Source organism: Narcine bancroftii, chromosome 14 (genome assembly GCF_036971445.1).
Source record: "Narcine bancroftii isolate sNarBan1 chromosome 14, sNarBan1.hap1, whole genome shotgun sequence".
Taxonomy (NCBI): domain Eukaryota; kingdom Metazoa; phylum Chordata; class Chondrichthyes; order Torpediniformes; family Narcinidae; genus Narcine; species Narcine bancroftii.
The window spans coordinates 24,033,735-24,054,329 of NC_091482.1; the positions used below are offsets into that span (position 1 = coordinate 24,033,735).

Consider the following 20,595-nt stretch of genomic DNA (forward strand, 5'->3'; position numbering starts at 1 on the left):
TTGTATACTTGGATTTCCTGAAGATGTTGTATAAGGTGCCAGATAAAATACTTAATCCATAAGATAAAGATGCATGGATTTGTGGGTAAACAAGAAGTATGCAAATCTTTCAGTACACAGAAGTGCTGGAGAAACTCAGCAGGTCATGCAGAATTCAAGAAAGCAAAAGGCAGCCTAAGCTTTTCTTCAAGGGTTTGGAGTTCAAGAGTTGGGTTAATGTACTAGTATGGATCGAAGATTGGTTAACCAATAGAAGACGGAGTTGGGATGAATCAATATTATGTTCAACAATTTCATTAAATTATGATTTCCAGCTTTCGGATTTCACATTTCCTGTTGCCACTTTTTTTTGTTTCGGTGGTTTAGATAACTGTTTGCTTCTCCCAGTTATACATCCTCCAATCTAGACAATTGCCATTCACTAATTCCTTCATCAGCCTCCTTCCCCAACATTGTTAGATCTTTCCTCATATCTTCTTTTTTAGCAATAAAAAAAATACTTTTGCATCTTTACCCAGTTCTGACAAAAAAAATCACTTGAAACATTCAGTTTCTCTCCACATATTCTGAGTGACCTGCTGCATGTTTCAGCATTTTACTTAATTGCAGATATTTAGTATCTGGAGTGTTTCGTTATTCAAAATAATGGTGCATTTACAATGAAAGATTAATCCCAAAAATTGGAGACTACAGTATCAAAGGTTGCGTTGATTGGCCAATGAACCCAAAAAATGTAATGCCACAGGCAGCCAGCAGAGGCTGCGGTTGGCTTTGCTGCGGACTCCACCGCCACGCTGTGCTCAGGAAACGAGGGGTGCCTGCTGCGCATGCTCCTGCTCACAGAGTGCGGCGGCGCGGCAGGGGTGGGACGCTTTCCGCGCATGCTCCTTGCGAGCCGCAAGGCGAGGCGGTGCGAGCAGGTGGGAGCGCCTTCTGCGCATACTCCCGCTTATAGTGGGCGGCTGACGAGCCCGTCAATCGAAGGAATTGGGAACACGAGGTTATTGGGCGGTATGGGTGAGTGAATCAAGGGCTTAAGTGGACTACGAACCTACTATTGAGAGCGTCCAAGCTTTCATTCAAGGTAAACTACATTAGCCAACGTTGTTTGACCTCGGGAACATTTTCGAGCCGACTGTGCGCGCTTGGGTCAGGCCACTGCAGGGAGCGTGTGCTACTGCGCATGCGTGTGGGCCTCAGCGGAAGCGCGTCCGTCTTCTTGGCGCTTCCCCCGGCCACCTGCAGACGGTGTGGGGAACATGGTGTGGGGGCACTGGGAAACATTGATGCTGGCTGGCTGGCAAGCTAAGGTGGAGATGACCCAAATAAGGCTGAAAGGAACAAATAAAAATGGGACAACTACACTCTCTCGAATTGTATTACTAAACCTTTTTTTTGGCAGAAATAAAAGCTGGTGGAAAAACTGGAATAAAATCAAGAAAAATTAGAAACAGCAGGTCCACACATCTGGAGGGCTGTGTGCAATTTTGATCTCTGTAATCCTGGAGGAAAATCCCTTACTCTGAGTCAGTGTGCTTGGATGAGAATATTTTTATTGCAGAGTAATTGAATAATAATGTATATATACTGTGTATCAGAATCCACCATTTTAGTTTTACATTAAAATAGTGAATGAACACCACGTTCCGTGTTCTGTGGTCTGTTAAATACACAACAGATTGGCGAAGAGGATAGAGATGGAACTCCAGTCATGGTCTGACCATCTTAGAGGAAATACTGGGGAGACTGCACTGTGGGCCCCACAAGCTTCCTCACAGAGACCACAAAAAAAATCAGCATGACTGAAGCACAGTTTAGGAAATTCAAGGACTCGGGAGAAAACTGGTAGGAATGTTTTGATCATTACTGTGTGGCCAATAATATTATTCACCCCCCCCCCCCCACCCCTTAGTCAGGAAAAAAAGAATCACTTTGCTGTCTCCTGAATTACCTGGTGCCAAAAGTTGTGCTGACTTCTGTGCTCTCGTGGGGGCACATTTTAATCCCAGACTTCCAGTGATAGCAGAAAGACAAAAGCTTTATTACTGTAAACAGCAAACAGATGAATCAGTAAGTGAATTCTTTGGCCAAGTTACATAAACTCGCTCAACATTGTGAATTTGGTCAGTTCTTAAAAAAAACGATGCACTGATGAGATTTGGTGATCGTGCCACCAGACAGAAGCTACTAAATCAAATAGATTTAACAGCATATGAAACTGCTTTGAGCTCCAAGAGTGGAAGAGCTCTTCCCAGCCTTAAACAGAGGAAAGAAATTCACTAAACTTGACACACAAGGCCATCAGCAAATTGGACAAGATGACAACTCCAAACAGTATGTCGCTATCAATACTCATCAGGGGTTATTCACCTATTCTCAAATGCCCTATGGAATATGAACAGTGCCAGCAATATTTCAAGCAGCCATGGAAAAACTATTACAGAGTATTAATGTTGGCTGCTACCTTGATGACATCATAATTACAAGTTGAGATGACTCCCAACACCTAGCCAACTTAGCCGAAATCCTTTCCTGATTACAGCAACCCAATGTCCACCTACGTAAAGACAAATGAATATTCATGGCATCTTCGGTGACTTATCTCGGATTCACCATCAGCTGTAGTGGGGTGTGAATGGACCCAGTGGGCACAGAGGCAGTCTGCAATGCACCCTATCCGTCAAACCAGACTGAATTACAATCATTGTTTGGTTTGGTGAATCACTATCAAAGCACATGTCAACACTGTGCAGTCCACTGAACCAATTGTTTTTTTTTTAAATCAGATATGGTACTGGAATAAGGAAACCAACAATGTGGTGGATCAATTGAAAAAAGCTTTTAACATCAGACAACTATGATCTCCACCACGAAGTCACCTTGGCGGTAGATGGCTTGCCAGTACGATGAGGAGTGGTCTTATCACAGATAACAGATAATGGAGAACAACTAGTTGCCTATGCCTCTCAGTTGTTGACTGATTCCAAACATAATTGTACACAATTGAAAAAGAAGGACTCACCATAGTGTTTGGTGTCATACAATTCCATCAATACCTATATTGAAGAATTCTGTACTAAGCTACTATAGGCATTGGTGTATCCGTTGTTGAGGTATATGCTGGGAAGCTAATGTTCACACTGTAGGAGTCTAGTGCAAGATTGGCACCTCCAGGTTTACATGCTGGGCTTATATACATCACTGCTTCTGTCACATGGACAGGAAGTGATGTCATTAGCCCAAATAAAAACCTGTGTTGCATGTAGGTCAATTTCCCGCGTTTTCCACAGCACGACTGCCATTTTGGGAATAAGTTTGCTTGCTGGTAAGTGAGTCACCACAGTAGAAAGTTTACCTTGGTGGCAGATAAGAAACCACTGAGTTGAATACTGGGCTGTAAAAAGGGAATACCTATACTGGCAGGAAGAAGAATTCAAAGATGGTCCATGCTACTCACCACATATGATTACAATTTGAAACATAAACCAGCAAAACAAAAAGACCATGCTGATGTGCTCTCCTGTTTGCTTCTCAGGGAAACTCAACAAAATGATGAAACTATCAAACGCATGGCTGAAGCCACAACCTTCAATAAAGAACAGCTTCATAGCCTACCTATCACAGCAAAAAAAAATCAGTAAAGAGGTACAAAAGGAGATCACCCTATCAAGAGTCCTATCTTCTTTGGCTTGGCTTCGCGGACGAAGATTTATGGAGGGGGTAAAAAGTCCACGTCAGCTGCAGGCTCGTTTGTGGCTGACAAGTCCGATGCGGGACAGGCAGACACGATTGCAGCGTTTGCAAGGGAAAATTGGTTGGTTGGGGTTGGGTGTTGGGTTTTTCCTCCTTTGCCTTTTGTCAGTGAGGTGGGCTCTGCGGTCTTCTTCAAAGGAGGTTGCTGCCCACCAAACTGTGAGGCGCCAAGATGCACGGTTTGAGGCGTTATCAGCCCACTGGCGGTGGTCAATGTGGCAGGCACCAAGAGATTTCTTTAGGCAGTCCTTGTACCTTACTTCACACTAAATGGGTGGTCAGAAGCTGAGGCTATAGCAGAAGACCTAAAGCCCTATTACTCTAAACGCTATGAAATATCAGTAGAAGAAGGGTGTTTATTATGGGGAACCAGATCAATTATTCCCCCCAGAGCCCTACTCTCTGAACACCACAACCACCACCCCTGGATGGTTCCAATACATGTCTGGTGGCCTCCCATAGACACCAACATTGAACAATCAGTAAGGAGATGTTGCACTTGTCAGGAGATGCAACCCAAGGCTCCACAAGCAGAAGCGAATCCACGGAAATGATCAACACGACCCTGGCATAGAATTCATATCGATTTTGTGGGCCTGTTCATGGGAGAAAACTCCCTCATTGTTGTTGATGCACACTCAAAATGGCCAGTGGTAACCCAAATGAGAAAGACGATGACAGACCAAACAATTGAAAGACTTCGAAGACTTCATATGGATTGGTCATGGAACTTGTTTCCGATAATGGCCCACAATTTGTGGCGGAAGCTTTCAAAATGTCCCTACGAAATGACCACATTCGACATCCAATCTACCCCTTATCCAAGCACCAATGGAGAAGCTGAAGGATTCATGCAAACTTTCAAAAAACGCCATGAAAACAACATTTTGGAATCACAAAATTGCAGTGTATTCCAGTAGGAAATTGGCATTCTACCACCATTCAAGACATACCGGGGGTTGTAGGTCAATTGGGTAACATGGGCTTGTGGTTTGAAAGGACCTGTTACCGTGCTGTAAGTCTAAAAACAAAAAAAGCAGAATAATATAAACCACAAACTGAAATATGTATGTGCAAGTTGGCACAATTATTACCCACTCTGGATCAATTGAATATTTTACTATCACATTCTGTTTCCAAGGTTTGTTGCTAGTACATATCAAAAACATACATATTATTCCAGCATAGACTAGGCACAAGTGAATTTTGGAAAGAAGTACCTCGTAATTGACACTCCATACATGAACCCTATAAATCAAATCAAATCAAATAGCTTTTTATTGTCATCGTACAAGTTATAGTTTTATTGTCATTGTACAAGTTATACAACGAGATTTCTAATTGATTTATATATTCCATGAGTCAAATGCAAATGCAAAACTGGCCACAAAGCTAATTTGGACATTGACCACACACAAAAAAAAAATCCATTGAGGATTAAACAAGGCTCGCTCTCACCTCTGAAGCTAGAAGAAAATGGATTCAAGATGTATCCATGTCTTAAGAACCAGTCCTTTAGGACTGATAAAGTGTTGTATTACCAGAGATCTGTAAAGATAGCAAACTGAATTCCATGTGTAGGTGCGTGTAATATAAGGTTTATAGCCATATATTCTGGGAGTGGTGTATTTCATAGTATTGATTTAAATTTTGAACATTTGATGCATATAGAAATATATCTTAATATGGATAAATACTTCATTTAGTAATGGGGAAATCAATATTTTTCCATAATCTAATAAATAATGAAAAGATTATCATTATCATGTTGCTATTGGTGGAAACTTGCTATATGCAAATTGTTTATTTTTTTTCCTCATTGCTGAATGCTCTCTCTTATGCTTTGGAATGGCCTGATGGTGTTAAGTTTGCAACATAAATGCAATTTATTTTCATACAATTGTGCTCAAGCCATTTTGTGTGTTACTTACTCTCAATCACTTTAATGCAGGTAATTTACAAAATGTCAACAAGAACAGCCTCTGTCCACGCCAAGTGGATTATAGGAAAAGTAATTGGAACAAAAATGCAGAAGACTGCTAAAGTCAGAGTAACTAGGCTCGTGTTGAATCAATATCTGTTAAAGGTAAAGTAGTTTCTTTTGAGCTTATACAAAATATTTTGCAGATCTGAGACAGAAAATTAACATTTGTTCAATTTGTAAAATTTGAAGAATATTTTGTTCATTTTCAAAAATTCCAACCTTAATATATGCTTTGGGCTCTGACTTTCACAACTTATTTCTAGCATTTCCTATCATTTCTAAAATCTCTGAATAAGCCTTTGATAGTTTCAGTCATAATTTACGTTATTGTACTTTATTAAAATGTGAGCAATTTTAACTATCTTTGGCAACTTTTCCTAGGAAATTGGGATTGTGTATCCATGACTATTGATACAAATTTAAAGGTGTGATGTTATCATCACTAAGTTTTTTATTTTGTTACTTTGGGGCATTCATTCTTTTCAATCTCTTGAACTATTATATATATATATATTTATTGTTGAAATGTTATTTTAAAAAAATCATAAATTGATTTGTATATTATCTTTTAAATTTTATGTTGCTATGATTTTAACCAGTATCCACATGATAAAAATGCATATATTCATTTTGGTCTGGTGAACTATTTTTACAAATCCTATAATTCAAGAAATTAAAAAGGACACATTTTCACTTCAGATGAGTCCAACCATTAGGAAGCAGCGACGTAAAAGCTGATATCAATTGGTATGTAAATTGAGCCCAATTGATTGGTGTTTTGACAAAGGATTCAATTTGAAATCTTGTTTCTTGCTCTGTCCAGAGATACTGTCTGACCTGCTAAGTATTTCCCCACATTTTCGGTTTTTATTTTAGTTCCAACGTCTGCAGATTTTTTAAATGCATCGTGAAGTCAAATTGCATTGGTCGTTAAGGAAGAAAAACCTATGTCCTGGCCATTTCTGGTCTATTCCCACATCCCTTTATTGGTACTGGATCCTCCATTCTAAGTTCTCCTCCTTTTGATGCACTGTGGCAACAGGATGTACTCTCCACAAAATGCAGCAGCTTTCTGAGGGTACTTTGAGAGAACTTGCCAAGTGTGTGCTTGCTACCATATTCAGCTTCTGCTGTGATTTAAAACTGGTCCTATACCTCAGTCAAATTCAATTTGTAAAAGGACCAGGGGAGTAGCTTTACCATTTGGCTACAATAATTCATGAAGGCAATTGGATGCTGGCTTTGCCAGCTATGTCAAGATTCTGTAAGCGAAAGAGTAACAAAATGTTTGGCTCTTAACTCTGCTCAGAAGAGGTCCAATGAGCAACTCGATATCTTGAAAATGCTAAGATTAGTTTTGCTGGTAATTATTTTTTTAATATTTCTTGTACCTTACTTAATATACATACCTAATAGCAGTTAAATCCACAAAATAACATTAGAAATAGAAGCACAAATACAATAAATAATAAAAGAATTGCTGTTTTTTTTTTTAACCCTCTGCATTTTTTTTGTTTGAATACAATATCCCTGATTCCCAAAAATCTTTCGATTCCTGTCTCCATAGTATTTTTCAGTAAAGACTTCTTGTGTTCCTAATGATCGATCCCTGATTTGGATCAATGGCCCCTTATTCTAGATATTCTCGCCCAAGAAATATCATCCCAGTATCTGTCATGTCACCACTCGTTATTCCTGATAGATAATAAGCCTGGCCTGTTTCGTTTCTCCTCGATGGATGATTACTTCATCCCACGAATCAATCTGATGATCCTCATTTGCATGTCACCTTTCAGTGATTTGTGCATATTGAGACCCAGGTATCTTTGGACAGCAACACTTCTTAATCTTTTGGCATTATTCTATGGGGTTAAAGTCCAGGACTGTGTTTTCTGTTAAGAATGATATTAGCTGTTCTAAAAGTACAAACTAACATTTTTAATACTTAAAAAGTATTAAAAGAACTTTTTTTCCAATACCTATTGGCCTCTTGAACCTCTTCTTACTACTCTAATCATAAACTACTCAACAATAAATACCTGTGTGCCCTATTGTGATGCTACTCTCGTTCTTACACTATGGTAGCAGATTAATAATCTTTTGTATCTATTGTCTCCTGTGCGGTAATATAATGTAAGTTAATTTTGGTATATGTGCTTTGTAACACACACACACACACACACACACACACACACACACACACATTTTAAATGCAAGAGAAACTTTTTTTTACATTATTTCAAAAACGTGTTCATTTTTTCACAGTTTTATAATAAGAGAAAGACTTATTTTGCACATGATCCAAAAGAACAATGCACTGTGGGCGATATCGTGCTTCTGAAGGCTTTACCTGAACGAAGAACCAAGCATGTAAAGCATGAACTGGCTGAAATTGTATTCAAAGTTGGAAATATTATTGATCCAATAACGAAGAAACCCTGCAGTGGAAGCAGAATAATTGAGCCTCTCACGGACTTCGATTCAGATGTGGAATCTCTGAATGACCAGTTGAAGAATTTAGAGATCAATGCCTCGCAGAGTAATTCTGAACTCTGTAATTCTGTAACAAATTGAGCTGAGTAAATATTGTTAAATTTGAACATGTTTACTCTAATGTATATTTGTTTTTCATTATTTTCAATGATTCACAATTTTTCTATCATGTATTCATCCTTTCCTATGATTTTTTAATATAAAATGCAAATAATTTATGCATATCATCCTCAACATCTAATTTCTCTTTTTATCATTCAATTCTAAATGAGGGATGGCACAGTGGTGTTGCCTCCATGGGATCTGTATGTTCTCCATCACTGTATGGATTTTGTTCTGGTGATCCAGTTTACTCCCAGATCACAAAAATGTGTGCATTGGTCGGTTAATTGTACACTGTAAATCGTCCCTAGTGTGCAGATGAGTTGTAGAATCAGAAGAAAAATTGGTGGAAATGTGGAGAAAATAAAATTGTTTAGGAATAATATAAAAATAATAGGTCCTGTCTCTGTGCTGCTGAAGTTGTTTTTTTTTTAAAAATACTGGTGGAATTTCCTATTAAATTCAGATCTGTAAGGATTAAAACTTTTTTGAAGAATTGAAATTGACAAGCCATATGGCGTGATGAGAATCTATTTTTAACATTTTACTGCAGCTGATCATCGATGTTACAGGAAAAGGGTGAGGCTGGGAAATCTCAAAGGAACATGGACCGATTTTCACTGACTGACATTTGCATCATCTAAAATGCAACTGAAAATGTACAGTGAGTCAGGCTGCGTTTGTGGGAACAGAAGCAGTCTTTCAGGTTGAAGACCCTTGGTCAGAACTGGAAGGAGATTAAAGAAACTTAGTGACCTTGGCACTAAATTGCCCTCTGCCTGGAAGAAGCTAAACACTTCTTTCTTCTCCTCCAGAAATGAAGGACATGCTCAGCTTGACCTAATGGGCATGTCTTCATACTCTGCATGTTTGAAAGTGCTGCATCATTTTGTTCATATATAGAGGACTATCTTTGGCTTGGCTTCGCGGACGAAGATTTATGGAGGGGGTAAAAAGTCCACGTCAGCTGCAGGCTCGTTTGTGGCTGACAAGTCCGATGCGGGACAGGCAGACACGGTTGCAGCGGTTGCAGGGGAAAATTGGTGGGTTGGGTGTTGGGTTTTTCCTCCTTTGCCTTTTGTCAGTGAGGTGGGCTCTGCGGTCTTCTTCAAAGGAGGTTGCTGCCCGCCAAACTGTGAGGCGCCAAGATGCACGGTTTGAGGCGTTATCAGCCCACTGGCGGTGGTCAATGGGGCAGGCACATTGTATATATAACATGTGTTATATGGCGAGCTCTCCACTGGCCACCGTGACAGAGGTGCACCAAAGAAAAGGTACAAGGACTGCCTAAAAAGAATATAGAGGACTACAATCTCAATATCAGCAGGCCAAATACAAATTGAGTGATAAAAATACTCAGTGAGCATTTGAAATCAAAATTATAGCAAATATGTAAAATTCGATGACTAAAGAACATTACGTTTGTACTCTAATATCTGGCAACTAGTACTTTGCTCTTTTATAATACTGTATGGGAAATTTCTGTCAAAAATTATGGATTATAATTAAACCAATAGAAATAAATACTGTTGGGGAGTGCTTGATAGACAATGTATAAAACTTCATTTTATCATTAACAAATCAATTCAAGTCATTTTGTAATTTTTCTTCTTGGTGGTCTTTCTGGTTTGCTGTTAGGAAATGGAGTGAACTTTTCCTCCGCTATTGTGAATTGATTGACCTTGGCTAAAATGCTGCCAATTTTGAAAATCAACCCCGTGCAATCTTTGGACTTCTGAAGTTCCAGATCACGGAGCTGCTTAATAGATTTCTTTAGAATGAGCACACATTGGAAATGTGCAAAGTGCAGTAGTTACTTCCACAAAACTCAGTTGATGGCATTGTGTAGCATTTCTGAAGACTTTTTCATTGCTTAAATATAAGGAACATTCAAAAAAAAGCTCCTTGTAATTGAAACAGTTATTGACATTGAATCATATTCCAGCAACTCAATTTTATTTGTTTTCCTGTTTATTCTGCAGTCTAGGGTCCAAGTCACCAGAGGACAGGAAAGAAAGCTACCATTCAGCATTCTTTAAAGAGCACTCACACTCAAGTTGTCCTTGTCCAAAACATTTTTATCTTGCTTTCTTGATAGACGAGGAAGATATAGAAAAACCACCGAGGAATGATCAACTGTCCAACTAGATAATAGATTATGATTAGTTTTTCTTTCAACATGATATTCATCCTTTCCAAACGTACCGGGGGTGTAGGTTTATGGAGTGTAAATTGGGCAGCTCAGGCTCGTGATCCGAAATGGCCTGTTACCGTGTTGTATATCTAAATTAAAAAATTTAAATATCCTGTGTTATGTGATGAGAACTGAGATAAATGGAGATGAATCAATAGTCTTGTACAGTCTCAATATGCCCTGTTACTTTATTTTTGTTCCACTGATATATAAATTCATTTTCCTGCAATCCTTAGTACATAGTCATATAGTTTCAATGGTCATAGTTCTTCAATTACCTATCCAAATATATTTTTAATGTGATGATGGCTGCTGCCTCTCATTCTTTCAGGTCGTCAGTTCAAGAGACCCTTACAACCTCTTCCAAAGAATACAAGCCTAACTTTCTCAATCTCCTCATTGCTTACTTTCCATTCCTGGGTACATCCTTATCGATTTCATCTGTATCCTTTCTAGTGTAATCTTTTCTGTTCTGTGATGACTGGAACTGAATAGTGTAATTTTTTTTAACCTTAACCTCCCTCTCTAACAAGGGGAAATAGCCCATATACTTTTTCACAACTTGTTTACATCTTCTGTTCCTCTTAAAGATTCTGAACAAACTCCAAATTCCCACTGTTCCTCCTCACGACTGAATATCCTTTCATTTATTTACATTACCTTGTTTTATAATTTTCCAAATCCATTATATCATACTTCCATTTGTCACTTTATTCCCCAAATGAACAGATCACTAATATTTTATGCAACCCAACACTTTTCTCATCTACAAATTTCTTTATCCAGTACTTCACATTGAAATCTTGGTTTGTACATATTTATTACTAAATGGACTGACTACTAATTATGTGGAACCCTCCTTGATAATTGCCTTCCAAAGGCAAAACATGCTCATTATTACTTTCTGCTTCCTGCCACTGGCCCAATTCCGGATCTAATTTGTCATTTTCTTGGACCCAGTAGTGTTTTTGACTAAGGTGCCATATGGTATCTTGTCATAGTTATCTTGAGATATGTGCAGGTTACATCAAAGGTACGAGCCTCATCCATCCTCCTCATACTTAGTTAAAAGGTAAGAGTCCTCAAATGTTGTAGTGACAGTGGTGCCACGGGTGCAGAACTGAGGGAGCAGAGATGCAGCGCTCCTTCGGGGTCCAGCTGCCCAATCGACTGCCGTAGGCTCCGAACGGGAGCCGGTTGAGGGAGCTGACAGTAGCTTTAAAATCCCATGAATGCAGGTCTGCGCCCAAGATGTTGGCTCCTATTAATCGGTAGCAGCCACGAGGGGTTGCAGAGTAGAAAATCTGTGAGAAGCAGAAGTACCTTCACAGAATTTGCTCGAGAAAAAAATTGAGAACAAAGAACTTTATTATACTATTACAACAATGCAAAGTTGGGTGCTTCCCCTTACCCTGGGAATACACACAGATACTGAGGCTGACCCAACTTTTATACATTTCATTTCAGTACAGAGATACCTTCTCCCCCCCCCCTCCCCCCAACATTCTTCTGCCTCCTGGATTGGTTTAGCATTAGATAATTTTGCCCACGTGGATTCTAACTTCTTATCAGTTTATGTGCCTTCCTGCAAACATGTTAGCCAGGAAATATCATGTCTTTGTTCTTTACTCATTAATCAATCCCCAAGACTTGCTAAAGCTAACTACTTGCTATCCTGTTTTGAAGATCTTTATTATTATACTTTTATAACCCTTCCTCCCATTCCAGCATCCCTTCACCCTGATTTAACCCATAATACTTCATTTCTAATGAGCACTTGCTTGACTCCTCACATTCCAGTATCCCTTCACCTTAAGTTAACCCATAATACTTAATTCTTAATTAGCACTTGCTTGACTCCTCACATTCCAGTATCCCTTCACCTTAAGTTAACCCATAATACTTCATTCTTAATTAGCACTTGCTTGACTCCTCACATTCCAGTATCCCTTACAATCCACCCTTTTTCTTTAGCTACGCTTAGTAAATCCCCATTCGGTAGTGTTCTGTTAAGCTTGGTCCTTTTCCCAGCGAGTGAGTAAACGAACTGCGGCCTTAGCATCATCAGACGGGTTGTAGTGACCTGCCGAAGGGCCCGTTGAATTAAACACTGCACACAAGGCATTAGGCAGGGAATTATTATGAGGGCTAAAACAAAAAGCCCAGCTGCTATAAGGGCTGTGTGTATCCAACTCCAGTCACCAGTAAGAAGTTTAGTCCACCACATACCAGACCAAGGATGCCAAGTCTGGACCGGGACATGGGAAAGTTTTCGAATTCCTGTAGAAATATTTTTTACTGCCTGGCCATTGTCATCAATTTTCAAACAACAATTGGTAAGGTTCAATTTTCCACAGACACCGCCTTCAGCAGCCAACAAGTAATCAAGGGCCAGTCGATTTTGATAAACTGTAGCACGTATCTGTTGCTGCTCATCAGCCAATAAATCTAAGGCTGTCGCTGTCTGATTAGTAATAATCTCCAAAACTGCCTGGAGTCTGATCAAAGGATTTAACATATAAATGGGGGTTCGATATCCCCATGATCCATCCTGAGCCCAAGTAGCAGGGCCATAATATGAAATAATATGTTCAGGGGGCCAGTCATCACCCCAATCTCCAATTTTGAGCTCTCTCTTTGCACGAGTATCCTGAGGTGATTGTGGAATCAGGTGCATGTATACTTTGGTGGAAAGGTGATGGTCGGCCTGCAAAGGCAGTAAGACAAATTGAGGTTGAATGATTCCAATACAACAAGTGCCGCTCCAGTCAGGTTCTAAAAAAGTATAAGCCATATTCCCACAAATCCAATATAAACCCTCTGGTGCATATCCATGTGGGATAGTCTGGTTCCAGATCTGCCGAAGTGAAGGTATGCCCCGGTAAGGATTGTTACCTGAACAGTTCCATATGTCAGTGGTGTCATTCATACTTTCATAAAGCACACAATCCGAATCTCTTTTCATAGAGAAATACCAGGTAGGGGTTGCGGGATGCCAAACAGCTGTAGTATTCTTGAGCAGCTTAAGTCGTTTACAACTTGAATCCCCCTTATAGTGACGGCCTTCACCCTTCCGGATACATTCGTCACCCAATGGGTGATTTGCAAGATGCCAAGCTTGGGAGGGGCGTTCAATTTTATTCGTTGTACCATTAAAGCGTAGAAGTTGCCATATGTCCAAAGGCTCACCTTGCCAGGGCCAGGTACCATCTCTAGTTGGACCTCCGCAAATCCAACAATTCTTCAACTCCAGCAAATCAGCTGTTTGTTGACTCAAATCTACCCACTTATTGTCACCCAACCGGTGAGTAGCAGCCTGTCTGCGAGCATTAGCATATATATCCCCTTTATTCCTACTCCATTTATAGCCCTGACTAATGTCTTGCTTGTAATTCTCCCACCATCTCCTCTGTACCATATTTTTAGCACTTGTCTTTCTAATACCTGTAGAGGCCGGGATACAGACCCAAGCCACTCCCCTAGGACAGTTTTGCTTCCCTGGTCCATGTTGGGATCCTAGATTAAACCATACCAAATAAGGTACCCCACTGTGAATGCACTTCCTACCTGTGCCCTGTCTGCATTCTAAAGGTAAACTTGTCCATTCTTCAAAGTAACTATCACCTCTGCTGCCCCTATTCCAGGAGGGCTTAATACATAGTGTACAGTTAGGTAGTTTCCCAAAAATTGGGAACCAGCAGGAAAACAATTCCGCAAATAGTAAAAATAACATTATAACAATTTTTTTCAGCGGAGCGTGACTTTCAGACCAGAAGGATGCGAGACTGCATGCCAGGTAGAGGGGATATTGTCAACGTCTTTAATCTGTGGATTAGCATGCTTAATACGTTGCACGTAAGTCCATCCCTTTTCTTTTGTTCGTACTGCAGTGTCTGTAATCAAAAGTACACAATAAGGGCCGTTCCATATAGGTTCTAGTTTATGGTCTTGCCACGCTTGTACATATACCCAATCACCAGCTTTAATGGAATGAATGGGATAGTCCAAGGGTGGGGTTTGAGCTAATAATCCCTTCTGTTTTAAGTCATTCAAAGAAGTGGAAAGCCCCTGTAAATATTTAGATATATATTGGTCGTTAGCCTCAGGGGTAGGGGAATCGGTGTGGAAGCCCATGTAGGGAAGAACGAACATCATCTCATATGGTGAGACAGCAAGGTCCTTACGAGGAGCTGTGCGAATCCTGATTAAAGCTAAAAGTAAGCATTTAATCCAGGAGAGGCCAGTTTCCTCATAAAGTCGAATGAGTTGATTTTTCAGGGTCTGATTCATCCGCTTGACACGACCTGAACTCTGGGGGTGCCATGGGGTGTGTAACTGCCAATCAATTCCCAAGATTTTACACACCCCCTGGAGTACCTGAGAGGTAAAATGTGTACCTCGATCTGAGTCAATGGTTTGAACAATGCAGTAACGCGGAATAATAACCTCTAGTAATATCCGGATAACGGTGCTAGCACGATCATTAGGGGTCGGGAAAGCCTCAACCCATCGAGTAAAATGATCCACCATTACCAGGAGATATTTATAAACCCCTATCTTAGGTAATTCCGTGAAGTCAATCTGTATTCGTTGAAACGGGCGTACGGCTATATCGCGACCCCCAGGCATTGCCTGGCGCATTACTTTCTTATTTACTCGCTGACAAATTGGACATCCCCGAGTACTTTGTTTGGCTATGGCATATATCCCAGAACAATTAAAGGACCATACAAAGGCATCAACCAGTGCCTGCGTCCCCCAGTGTGTCTGCTGGTGGAGCTGATCAATAATTTGACGAGCCAAGGCCTTATTCAGGACTTGGCGTCCCTCTGCCGTCCACCATAACCCATTTGCAGTATGAAAATATAAACCTCCTCTTCCTGTGAAAAGATGGGAGTCTTTTGAATCTCATGTGGGGTAGAGAGTAACAGTTGCATGTTTATTATTTCTGCGAGTGCAGCCTGTTTAGCAACTTCATCTGCTCGTCTGTTCCCCAGGGCTTCAGGACTGTCAATAATTTGATGGCCCCGTACATGAACTACAGCTGTCTCCTCAGGTAACATAAGAGCATCTAAGGATTGAACAATTAAGTTCTCATGGTTCAATTTTTGTCCTTTCCCAGTTATCATTCCCCGCTCTTTCCAAATCTTTCCGAAGGTGTGTACTACACCAAAAGCATACTTGGAGTCGGTATAGATTGTGCCCACCTTTCCCTCTAGACCCTGAAGAGCTCTACAGAGAGCATACAATTCACAGGATTGGGCTGACCAAGTACCAGGGAGACGACCGGCCTCAATCACAACTCCTTCATTCCCGTCCACTATACTATACCCGCTATAACGAATGCCGTCAAGGCAGCGGAAAGATCCATCAATAAACCATCTTTCACCCTCTTGTGAAGGTTCATCACTTAAATCGTCTCTAGTTTTAGTCTGTAAATCTATCACTTCTAAACATACATGCTCTAAATCATCAGGGACAGGATCAGAATCTGGAGAAACCAAGAAGGCGGCTGGATTCTGATCTTTATTTGTAACCAGTGTCAAATCATCCCTATCCATAAGGATTGCTTCATACTTCAAAATCCTGGAATCAGTAAGCCACCTTCCGGCACGTTGTAAGAGAATGGTGCGGACTGTGTGAGGGGTGTGAACTACCATCGGGGCCCCAAACGTAATTTTTCGTCCTTCCTCTACTAAAATAGCAGTGGCTGCAATAGCTTGCACGCATTCTGGCCAACCACGACAAACAGGATCTAAAACCTTTGATAGAAAGGCAACTGGTTGTCTAAAGCCTGCCCGCTCTTGTGTTAATACTCCCATGGCCACACCGTCTTTCACATTGGTATATAGGTCAAATGGTTTGTTTAAATCAGGTAAGGCCAAAACCGGGGCACTAACAAGGCACTGTTTCACCAAGGTAAAATCTTTAATCTCCTCCTCTGACAAGACAACAGGCTTGCCCCCTAGAGTCACAAGTTTATCATAAAGAAATTTGACCAGGCTAGAATAATTCTCAATCCAAATTCTACAGTATCCCACTAGACCAAGGAATTTCCTAAGTTCTTGGGCATTTCTTGGAAGCGGGACCTGCAAAATACCACGTATTCTCTCTGGACTTATCTTCCTAATTCCTTGACTAACCAAATGACCTAAATATTTAACTTCAGATTGAACAAATTGCAACTTCGATTCGCTCACTCTAAGACCTTTCTTCCCCAGAATATTCAACAAATCAACCGTGTATTGTTTAACCGAATCATAAATTTCCTCCGTGATTAATAAATCATCAACATATTGTAGTAATTGACAATCCTCTCTCCGAGGGGCCTCATCTAATACTTGTTCCAAAACTTGGCCAAACAAATTTGGTGATTCAGTAAAACCCTGGGGAAGAACCGTCCACTGGTATTGATTTTTTCGTCCTGTAAAAGGATTTTCCCACTCAAATGCAAACATGTCCCTACTGTCGATTGCCAAAGGGCAGGTCCAGAAGGCATCTTTGAGATCAATTACACTGAACCACTTACTATGGGGATCAATCTTACCCATCAACGTTTAAGGGTTAGGTACAACCGGGTAACGGGTGAGAATAATTTTGTTTAACTCTCTCAAATCTTGTACTAATCGATATGTACCGTCTGGTTTTTGGACAGGTAAAATTGGAGTATTAAAAGGTGACATCCAGGGTTCGAGTATACCTTCTTTCACTAATTGGTCAATTATTGGCTGCAGCCCCTTTCGGCCAGCCATAGGAATCGGATACGGTTTTCATCGAACTACCTGGTCGGGGTCCTTTAGAGTAACTTGCAGGGGAGGAACATCTAACCCTCCTCTATTTCCTTTTTTCGCCCATACTCTAGGATTTATTATTTTCCGATCCTCCTCTGTCAGCACATAAAATTGAACCCCGATACCTGATCCCTGTGGTCTGGTACCGATAGCCAATTGGTCCTGTAAATCACGTCCCATCAAGCAAACCCCAGCTTGGGGAATTAATAAAATATCCTCGGTTACAATTTTTCCTCCCATTTGTATCTTTACATTCTTTAATTTAGGGACCGCAAAATCTCTCCCCACCACCCCCGAAATCATCACCGTCCCTTCTGTAGTAACACCCTCTGGCCATCGTACAATGCTAGACCGGGCTGCCCCAGTGTCTACTAGGAAAGTCATGTTGTCACCGTGGGGTCCTACACTTAAATTTACCAATGGTTCTCCGTGCAGCCCCACAGTGTGTATTGACTGAGAACCGTGACCTCCCTATTCATGATCTGCCTCCATCAATACGTAAGATCGTGTCTCCCTGGCCCGCATCGGGCATTCCCTCTTAAAGTGTCCCTCCTTTGTACAGTAGTAGCAAACTAATGCTCCTGTCTCCCAATTCCTGCCAGGGTGTCCATGGGGTCCCGGGAACGGTCGCCGTCCACGGAATTCTCCTCTACCTCTGCCCTGGTCTCTACTTCCCCACTCCCGGCGCTCCTCCCAACATCCAGGAGCTGACACACGGCTCCTAACACTTCCTTGCTTTCCATCCATAACTTCCTTTACTGCCTGCATCAAAATCTTAGCCTTTCCTTTCTGTTTTTCTTCAGACCTCTGGACGTATGCATTTTGTGAAATTTGCAAAAGCTGTGATATTCCCTGTCCATGCCAATCCTCTATCTTTTGTAATTTCTTCCTGATATCTGGGGCTGAATTAGTAACAAAACCTGTCAATACCAACTGTTCACCTGCTGGGGATTCTATATCCAGCCCCGCATATTGCTGTATGGCCACACGTAATCTAGTCAGAAATGCCGAGGGGGTCTCCTCGGGGCCTTGGGGAACCTCAAATGCCTTCTTAAAGTTCTGTCCTTTTGGAACAGACTCCTTTATTCCTCTTATTAGATTAACCCTGAACTCATCCATTCGCGTGCGGCCATCATTAGTAGTTTTATCCCAATTTGGGTTTACTAGGGGAAATTTAGTTTCTCCCTGACCCCCCTTGGTGTTCCCTATCCCAGACTCTGATCCCTGCCCGGCGGATCATTCCACCCTCATCCAAAGTAAATAGGGTCTTAAAGATCGACATTAATTCATCCCAGGTATATATATTAGGCCCCAGAAATTGATCTAATTGTTCTGCACATCCCTGAGGATCTTCTAACAGAGAGGTAATTTCCTTCTTAAAATTGCGCACCTCAGTACTAGTCAAAGGCACATTCACAAATCCTAGACCCCCTGCATCCCCTCCCAAGGGAACCTCTCGTAGAGGTCTCATCCAATTAGTTTCTGTCTTATCTCCTCCTCTATGATGTTTAGGTTCCTGCTCTCTGGGAGACAAATCAAAGAGTCCTGCCCCTTCCTCCTGAAGGGCCTCACACTGTTCTTCTGAATGACCCTCACAATCAAAGTCTCCTCCCTCTCGTGTCAGTTGAGGCGGTAATCTTGCACTCTGTGAGCGAGTCATCATACCGCTCCTACTTTCTCCTTCTTTCTTTAACTGGGGAGGAGGAGGGGAAGGTAAAGAAGGGTAAAGTGTAGGGGAGGGGGAAGGAATGGGAGCCAGCACAGGGGAAACATAAGATGGAGGAAGGGAATGTAACACATCCCATCCTTTTATTTCGGGGGCAGAAGGCTCCTCATCCTTCTTATTTTTAAATTCCTTCTCGTTCAAAATCATCTGATCAGACGATCCACTAAGCCAACAGGCGGCATATTCTCTACTCTCGGTATTATCCCCTTGATTTTGGTAGAGCCAGATGTTCAATGCCTGACACATCCAGTCCTCGTCGGATCTGAACTTTGGCCAATATACCGAACTCCCCTTTATCGGATTCTTAACCCATTCCTGAGAACAATACCTGACCATGGTCTGCTTATCCTTCTCACGGGATTTCCCCGCACCCCAATTGGACAACATTAATCCTAACGGACTATGTTTCGGTATCTTATCCCCCTTTCTTACTTCAGGACTTTTTCCCTTGCTACTTCCTCCTCCCATATTGGCAGGAAAATAAAATTCCTCTTACCAGAGTCCAGTAGCTATTCCCAGCGCGCTTCCTCAACGTCCTCCCGTCGTTTGTTCTCAATGCCTCTTCTCGGATATCACTCGCTTCGTCCACTGACCATCTACCCGTCTTCCGGAAGTCCAGCTGTATCAGCCGGGGTGCACCTACCCCCGTAGCCAGGTGCTCTGTCAGTGGAGGGGGTGCGATCCCGGACGAGCCCCCATTTGTGAGAAGCAGAAATACCTTCACTGAATTTGCTCGAGACAAAAGTTGAGAACAAAGAACTTTTATTATACTATTACAACAATGCAAAGTTGGGTGCTTCCCCTTACCCTGGGAATACACACAGATACTGAGGCTGACCTAACTTTTATACATTTCATTTCAGTGCAGAGATACCTTCCCCCTAACATTCTTCTGCCTCCTGGATTGGTTTAGCATTAGGTCATTCTGCCCACGTGGATTCTAACTTCTTATCAGTTTATGTGCCTTCCTGCAAACTTGTTAGCCAGGAAATATCATGTCTTTGTTCTTTACTCATTAATCAATCCCCAAGACTTGCTAAAGCTATTTACTTGCTATCCTGTTTTGAAGATCCTTATTTTATTATACCTTCCTCCCATTCCAGCATCCCTTCACCTTGATTTAACCCATACTTCATTTCTAATGAGCACTTGCTTGACTCCTCACATTCCTGCATCCCTTCACCCTGATTTAACCCATAATACTTCATTTCTAATGAGCACTTGCTTGACTCCTCCCATTCCTGCATCCCTTCACCCTGATTTAACCCATAATACTTCATTCTTAATGAGCACTTGCTTGACTCCTCACATTCCAGTATCCCTTACAAGTGGATGAGCAATTTGCTTCATTTCTGCCTCAATCCCTAATCATTGCAACAACAGCAACTTAAAATGTGGACAAATGAACTCTTTCTGGGAGTACAAGTGCAAAAACCTAGTCAGGGGAGAAACTGGTTCGCGCTCATGGTGTTGACTGACAGCTCTCCGGTTGCCATGGCGAGGGGAGCGGGGTCAAGGCTTCCTCGGGCCAATTCGCCCCGCCCGCCCGCCG

General features: G+C 41.4%; 3 protein-coding genes across 6 annotated transcripts in view; 1 reads left to right on the plus strand and 2 right to left on the minus strand.

The window, feature by feature from the left end:
• Positions 1 to 3,202, minus strand: part of nf2b (NF2, moesin-ezrin-radixin like (MERLIN) tumor suppressor b) — a 56,787-nt gene extending 53,585 nt beyond the window's left edge. For 3 of the 4 annotated variants that reach the window (XM_069912073.1, XM_069912068.1, XM_069912072.1), the window contains exons 1-2: positions 3,023 to 3,202; positions 1,952 to 2,045 (exon numbers count right to left, since the gene is read on the minus strand). The gene's annotated coding sequence lies outside the window, so the exon portion shown is untranslated. The remainder of the gene's footprint in view (positions 1 to 1,951; positions 2,046 to 3,022) is intronic. The other variant, XM_069912071.1, reaches the window with a different exon arrangement.
• mrps17 (mitochondrial ribosomal protein S17) lies at positions 860 to 8,834 on the plus strand. Its single transcript, XM_069912074.1, has 4 exons — positions 860 to 1,084; positions 3,536 to 3,645; positions 5,705 to 5,839; positions 8,003 to 8,834. The coding sequence occupies exons 2-4, from the start codon at positions 3,550 to 3,552 to the stop codon at positions 8,309 to 8,311; spliced, it is 540 nt and encodes a 179-aa protein (XP_069768175.1). The 5' UTR covers positions 860 to 1,084; positions 3,536 to 3,549; the 3' UTR covers positions 8,312 to 8,834.
• Positions 8,835 to 12,045: 3,211 nt separating this feature from the next.
• On the minus strand, positions 12,046 to 19,871 carry LOC138749963 (endogenous retrovirus group 3 member 1 Env polyprotein-like). Its single transcript, XM_069912067.1, has 2 exons — positions 19,540 to 19,871; positions 12,046 to 14,419 (listed from the first exon to the last, which is right to left on the minus strand). The coding sequence occupies exon 2, from the start codon at positions 14,257 to 14,259 to the stop codon at positions 12,460 to 12,462; it is 1,800 nt and encodes a 599-aa protein (XP_069768168.1). The 5' UTR covers positions 14,260 to 14,419; positions 19,540 to 19,871; the 3' UTR covers positions 12,046 to 12,459.
• Positions 19,872 to 20,595: the final 724 nt, after the last annotated feature.

Coding starts and splice junctions, on each gene's coding strand:
- LOC138749963 (XM_069912067.1), bottom strand. CDS start 14,259: ATGTTATTTTTACTATTTGCGGAATTGTTTTCCTGCTGGTTCCCAATT.
- mrps17 (XM_069912074.1), top strand. CDS start 3,550: ATGATGAAACTATCAAACGCATGGCTGAAGCCACAACCTTCAATAAAG. Junction 3,646..5,704: donor AAAAAAAAATCAGTAAAGAG/GTACAAAAGGAG, acceptor ACTTTAATGCAG/GTAATTTACAAAATGTCAAC. Junction 5,840..8,002: donor TGAATCAATATCTGTTAAAG/GTAAAGTAGTTT, acceptor ATTTTTTCACAG/TTTTATAATAAGAGAAAGAC.